This window comes from Camelina sativa, chromosome 7 (assembly GCF_030686135.1).
Source record: "Camelina sativa cultivar CO46 ecotype springtype chromosome 7, ASM3068613v1".
Lineage (NCBI taxonomy): Eukaryota > Viridiplantae > Streptophyta > Magnoliopsida > Brassicales > Brassicaceae > Camelina > Camelina sativa.
Window position 1 is genome coordinate 15,220,756 of NC_141886.1, and position 7,193 is coordinate 15,227,948.

The 7,193-nt window shown below is 32.6% G+C and overlaps 1 protein-coding gene across 4 annotated transcripts; it reads left to right on the forward strand.

The window, feature by feature from the left end:
* Positions 1-323: 323 nt before the first annotated feature.
* LOC104701022 (disease resistance protein RML1A-like) lies at positions 324-5,532 on the forward strand. Of its 4 annotated transcripts, none has more exons than XM_087456653.1 (5): positions 324-881; positions 2,295-2,454; positions 2,759-3,365; positions 3,475-3,771; positions 3,913-5,532. In XM_087456653.1, the coding sequence occupies exons 3-5, from the start codon at positions 3,012-3,014 to the stop codon at positions 5,152-5,154; spliced, it is 1,893 nt and encodes a 630-aa protein (XP_087312779.1). In that variant the 5' UTR covers positions 324-881; positions 2,295-2,454; positions 2,759-3,011; the 3' UTR covers positions 5,155-5,532. The 4 variants fall into 4 exon arrangements, with proteins under 4 accessions (XP_087312779.1, XP_087312780.1, XP_087312777.1 ...); XM_087456654.1 differs by having other exon boundaries at positions 337-881; positions 2,267-2,454; XM_087456651.1 differs by having other exon boundaries at positions 368-881; positions 2,267-3,365.
* Positions 5,533-7,193: the final 1,661 nt, after the last annotated feature.

Sequence of the window (7,193 nt, forward strand, 5' to 3'; positions counted from 1 at the left end):
AGTTTACATCTTTAAGTGTTGACATAATCACCTTTTATGTATTGATATTCTTTATGTTACAACTACATAAGGGTATTGAAATATCTTACATCCTATCTGTTCATTGCTTATGTTTGTTTGACTTTACATCGTTCATTCGTAGGTTCACCCCACACATAAGAAAGCATGTTTCATGTTCACTCTTAAATATAAGTCATAAAAAAACTTTCTTTCTTACCTGGAAGTTTCATAAGTCATAAGTCATACGTCATAACGCGTTAACCTCAATACACGGAATACTCTTTTTTATTATTATTACTTTTGTTATCGGATCGATCCTTTCTATGTATCTACCTTGCTTTTATATAACAATCCAAAACCCAACAACTTGAAATATCTGATTTTAGTTTCCACCCTTTTGCATTTCTCATGGCTTCTCCTTCTTCTCTTAAGTCTCGTAACTACAGATTCAACATCTTCTCGAGCTTCCACGGGCCAGACGTCCGTAAATCATTTCTCAGTCACTTGCGCAAACAGTTTAATTACAACGGGATCACAATGTTCGATGATCAAGGGATTGAGAGAAGCGAAACAATCGCGCCTTCACTCGTACAAGCGATAAGAGAATCGAGGATCTTGATTGTGATTCTCTCAAAGAACTATGCTTCTTCAAGTTGGTGTTTGAATGAACTTGTGGAGATTATGGAGTGCAAGAAAGTTATGGGGCATATAGTGATGACAATATTTTATGGAGTTGATCCAGCACATGTACGGAAACAAATCAGCGAATTTGGGAATGCTTTCACTGAAACATGTTCCCGTCATACCGATGTGGAGAAGCGGAAATGGAACAAAGCTTTGACTGATGTGAGTAACATACTCGGAGAACACTTACTAAACTGGTTAGTCTTTATAATTAATCTAAGTTTTTGCTGTGATTTCTGCAATTTATTGTCTGCTTTTGTTTCGATTTGAGAAATTTTAACATATATAACATTTTAGTGCATAGGTGAAAAAAACAATAGTAATGAGTTCAATTATTTGATGAATATCTTTATTTATGTTTTATTTTATAAATTTTAACTTATTAATTTTTTTTTGACATGGGGTAAAATTATTACTTATTATGGGATTACCGAAAATAATTATAAAAACAAAGATATCCATATATAATTTTCCACAATTAATAATAAAATATTAAAAAGATTTTACTAAGATTAAAATTTTGATTATCCTATTATCTTTGCTTGATTTTTAATTTCTTTTAATCATCTTATAATAACGACACATAATGTTGACAAAATTTATTTTCTTTAACATATGATTCAATTTTTTAAAAAAAATACATATATATATATATATTACTCAATCAATGAAAAAAACTGTTTGATTAATGTTCCACATTGGCTAATTGTTTTAGAAAGTAAATCAGAGTCATATTATAAATAAGAGAAAGTAAATTTAAATCTCAATGACTAGAAATTTTAACTTAACAAGCATCCAAATTTAGTTTTTTAAATCATTTTTAAGTTATACCAGATATAATAGATTTTAATTTTTTTAAAAATTAAATTATTAGTATCGATATATTTAAAATTAGATAAAGTTCAAAATATAAGGGGACGAGTTACATGACGTACAGGTTTAGAAGTATATTTAACCTTTTGAATAATTTATGTTAATAATATTTTACAAAAATGAAGAATTTTTAATTCCCAAAACAGCAAATAAGATATTTTAATAAAATAGTTAGTCATAAAATTTATACATTACCTTAATAAAAAAATATCATACTAGATATTTCTAAATTTATAAATTCATGAAAAACATATAGTTATTTAAACGTGAATTTTGATATAAATAACTTTAACACCTCACGGATCGAATGGTGAGGCAAGTTAGAGTTGTCATTAGTCCAATGTGGGACTGATTAAGTGAAAGTATTAGGGGGTGTATTGAAACAATGATTTTGGAGGATTTTTAATCTCTTTTAAATGTGTTATTCCAAAAAAAAAATTACTAAACTATTTATGTATCACGGTTAAATCTAAAAATATATATTTTTTAAATTATATAACTTTATAATTTAAATTAGAAGCCGTAAAAATAGTATTATTGTCTAAAAAAATTTGTTTTATGGTATATTAAGTGAGAAATATCATAAGCAAATGTTATTTCTCCCGTACTATTTTGACAGTGTAGCGAATATATATATATATATATATATATATATATATATATATATATATATATATATATTTTTTTTTTTGCTTTTTACGTATTTTAGGGATAATGAAGCAAACATGATCAAAAAGGTTGCAGGAGATGTTTCGCGCAAACTAAACGCTACACCGTCTAGGGATTTTGAAGACATGGTGGGACTTGAATCACACTTGAAGAAAATGCAGTTTCTATTACGTTTAAATTGTGAAGATGAAGCTATGATTGTTGGAATCTGTGGCCCTGCAGGCATTGGTAAGACTACTATTGCTAGAGCTTTACATAGCCTACTCTCTAGTAATTTCCAGCTTAGTTGTTTTATGGAGAATCTTAAAGAAAGCTATAATAGTGGCCTTGACGAGTATGGATTAAAGCTTTGTCTTCAACAACAACTTCTTTCAAACATTTTAAACCAAAAGGGTATGAGGGTATACCATTTAGGTGCGATACATGAAAGGTTAAGCGATCAGAAAGTGCTTATCATTCTTGATGATGTGAATGATCTAAAGCAATTAGAGGCTTTGGCTAATGAAACTATCTGGTTTGGTCCTGGAAGCAGGATTATTGTAACCACAGAAGATCAAGAGCTTTTGCGACAACATGGTATCAATAATACGTACCAAGTGGATTTCCCATCAAAAGAAAGATCTCTTCAGATCTTATGTAAGTATGCTTTTCGACAAAGCTTTCCACATCATGGATTCAAAGAGCTTGCAGTAAGGCTAACAAATCTTTGTGGTAACCTTCCCTTGGGTCTACGTGTGGTGGGTTCATCTTTACGTGGGAAGAATGAAGAGGAGTGGGAAGTAGTAATGACCAGGCTAGAAACTACTCTTGACCATCGAGATATTGAAGAAGTACTAAGAGTTGGATATGAGAGTTTACATGAGAATGAAAAATCTCTATTTCTTCACATTGCAATCTTTTTTAACCATAAAGATGGTGATAGTGTTATTGCAATGCTCGCTGAGAATAACTTAGATATCAAACATGGGTTGAGAATACTAGTAAATAGATCGCTCATATATATATCTACCAAAAGGGAAATAGTGATGCATAAGTTACTACAACAAGTGGGTAGACAAGTTATTCATAGACAAGAGCCTTGGAAACGCCAAATCTTAATCGATTCACATGAGATCTGCGATGTCCTCGAAAATATTACAGTATGTTTCCTAAAATTTGTTTTTTTCTTAAAGTCAATTAATGAAAGATAAAAAAATATATATACCTATTGTGCTAATAATTTCTTTATATTTGATTTTTTTTATTTAGGGTAATAGAGCTGTGTCCGGCATATCATTTGATACATCAGGAATCAACGAAGTTATCATAAGTGATAAAGCTCTTAAAAGAATGAGTAATCTTCGATTTCTTAGTGTTTACAAATCAAGACATGATGAGAATGATAGAGTCGACATACCTGGAGAGATAGAGTTTCCACCTCGTTTAAGGTTACTACATTGGGAGGCATACCCGAAAAAGAGTCTTCCTCTTAAATTCTGCTTGGGAAATCTTGTTGAACTTTACATGCGGGATAGTCAACTCGAGAAGCTTTGGGAAGGTACTCAGGTTAGTCAATTATCATAGTTTTCTTCTATCTTTATGGGAAATGTTAGCAATAGTCAAATTACAAATTGTAAAATACTATGAAAATGGTTGTTGCTCAATGTTTTCTGATGTTCCTCATTTGTTGTGTGATTTTGCATTCAGCCACTAACAAATCTCAAAAAGATGGATTTGTCATCATCTCGGAAGTTGAAAGAACTCCCAAATCTTTCAAGTGCTACAAATTTGAAGAGATTGCAACTAAATGGTTGCACAAGCTTGGTAGAGCTTCCATCATCAATTGCAAATCTTCATAAGCTAGAAGATTTGGTGATGAATTCTTGTGTGAAGTTAGAAGTTGTTCCAACTCACATCAACTTGGCATCTCTTGAGAGGGTTTACATGATTGGATGCTCACGTTTAAGAATATTTCCAGATATTTCTACAAACATTAGCCAACTCCTTATGTCGAAAACAGGAGTAGAAAAAGTGCCTGCATCGATTAGGCTATGGTCTCGTCTCTCGTATGTTGATATAAGAGGCAGTGGAAATCTGAAGACCTTAACACATTTCCCGGAAAGCCTATGGTCTCTAGACCTAAGCTATACTGATATTGAGAAGATTCCAGATTGCATTATACGCATTCATCACCTACAAAGCCTTGAAGTAACTGGCTGCAAAAAACTCGCATCATTGCCAGAGCTACCTTGTTCGCTCAGACTTTTAATGGCAGAAGATTGTGAAGGACTGGAGATAGTAACTTCCCCTCTTAGAACTCCAAATGCAAAACTCAATTTTACCAACTGCTTTAAACTTGGTGGAGAATCAAGAAGAGTAATTATCCAAAGTTTTTTTCTTTACGAGTTTGCTTGCTTACCAGGGAGAGAAGTGCCTTCAGAGTTCAATCACCGAGCTAGAGGTAACTCCTTGACCATTCTACATGAGAAAGATTGCTCATTTTCTACATCCTCCAAGTTTAAGGTTTGTGTCATGATTTCGCCCAACCAGCACCACCATACACAAGAAAACAGAGAGCTTCGTTTGAAGTATGGAATCATAGGAAAAAGCGGATACAGATATCCTATTTTCATAGTACACCCTCGTGAATCTCCCGAGATTAGAACAGATCATCTTTGTATATTTCATTGTGACTTTCCCGAAGAAGATATATTACTTGACGTGGGCAGCAAGATATTATTTGAATTTAGCAGCAGGTACTATGAGATTATAGAATGTGGCGTAAGAATCCTTACCGAGGAAGTGGAGGGAAGAAGTACCAATGGAAGCAATAAATATATACTAGACCAAGTCTCTGAAGACTATGATGATTGGAGCTACAAGTTTGAACTTGGGGAGGTCTCGAGCACAAATACACTAGCATGTGATATGATATCAGAAGGCATATGATGAAGAAGAAGAAAATGTCGAAGGCAAAGATCATAAAAACTGTTGGAGTTGGCTATTCTAATGCTTTGATCTTTCCCATATCCTGAGGAATATTGGAGGTTTGGGTTATGGAACAAACCGACAGAATCCAGAACGAAGTTGTTTGACGACGTTGCCATTGTTGCCAACTTGTCTTGTTGTCTCTTCAGTGTGTAGCTTTTATAGTTTCTTAGTGATGAAATATTTTAACCTCATGGAAACAACTTGATCCATAAGCAACATAAGATATAGAAACTGTTTCATATAAAAACAAATCGATTTAATTTTATCATTGACAATGTTCCCTGTCTTTGTAAGAATCTCCAGTTCGATCAAAATGATGATTTTCATGTCTGCTTCGTTTGCCTTTTCACTTCAATCGGATTTGGGATTAGAGTTTGGTAACAGTTTAGGTTTGGGTTTGCGTTTTCGTTTGCCAATGAACCACGGAAGTTTTGTAGAATGGTTCCAGTTCGGTTTGAAAGTAATTAACTGTATTTTGTTGGGGGTTTGATATTCCTAAAGGAAACTAGTCGGGATCATGCACATTCTATAGTTATTGGGGGAAAAACGGCAAAAATCAACCCAGACTATTTGCCAAACGCTTTTTCATACCCAAGATAACCTGCGTTGCATAGTAAGTCGAACCTGCGTTACATAGTAAATCGAATATGCTTAATAACCACTCGGACATATCAATGTTTCGGGATTTGACGAACAAAGATATTATATAATGGCTTGGCTTCCGTCTCTCTTCGTCATCTTCTTCTACGTCCGATGCACATAAGAGAGAAAGTCACCAAAAAAAAACAAATGAATCTCGATTTCAAAATCCAAAATTGAAAAGTATAGATTGAAGAGACCAACATTATTTGAAAACAAATGAATCGATTCGTTTATACTTTGTCTATAAGTGCAAACGCTCTATAATAAACGAAAAATAGAGCAAAAACTACGATATCCTGATCTGGGTTTTACAAAATTCATGGAACACAAAATAAAAACTAGAACGTAGGTGATAGGAGAGACGAATCAACCGTATAAACAACCCTAGATGAATCAATTTTGGATTTTGAAACCCAGTTTTTAGTTGCTTCTGATCGCTGTTCTCTTTCCATGAATGAGGAAGAAGAAAGACGAAAGACGAAAGACAATATTATAAATCGTTGTTCATATTATTCAAAAATGTTGATATATCCGAGTGGTTAGTGAGCCTATTATAAAGTTTAGATAGCAAATTTGAATTATTAGTCAGTTGATAAATATAGGGTATCATAGATTGAGTATGAAAAAGTGTTTGGCAAATAGTCTGGGTTGATTTTTGCAGTTTTTCCTAGTTATTGGGCATAGTGTTTTGCATCAATAAGTCAAAAGTATCTAAATAATGAAAAGTCATCTTGAATCCATGACCTTGAAATTTTGTTTTTCTTTACAATTATACTAGGATTTAACCCGCGCTACATCGCGGGACAATATTTTTAATTTTAAAATTTTAAAATTTATATTGTATTTATTTATTATTTTATTATTGTTTTACTAATTTTAAAAATATAAAAATTTACAGGTATTTCATATAAGTATTAAAAGTATAGGATTTTTGTAGTGTTTTCAAGGTTTTAACCCGTGTGGTATATGTATAGTCTAGTAATACATTTATCTCCTGGTACACATCTAAAAGGGTTTTTAAAAAAAAACAAGTCCATTTAACTCCCTATATGGGATTGATGCCAACCCGTCTCACCAAAATCAAAATAAGTTTTTGCGAAAAAAATAATAATCAAAATAAGTTTTTGCGCTAAAAAACAAAATCAAAAAAACTAATAAAAATAATCAAACATACCGTGTAACCATGTCTTTTTTGACTGATGTGTGGATTTCATTCCCTGAAATGATTAAAGCAGCATAGTAAGATTCATGTGAATAATAAAGGAGAATAATGGAAATTATGTTTTTCTGTGATTCTTACAGTGCCAAGATCAGCTCCAGGTTTCCGCAGCGCTGCTTGTGTATTGACGCCACAA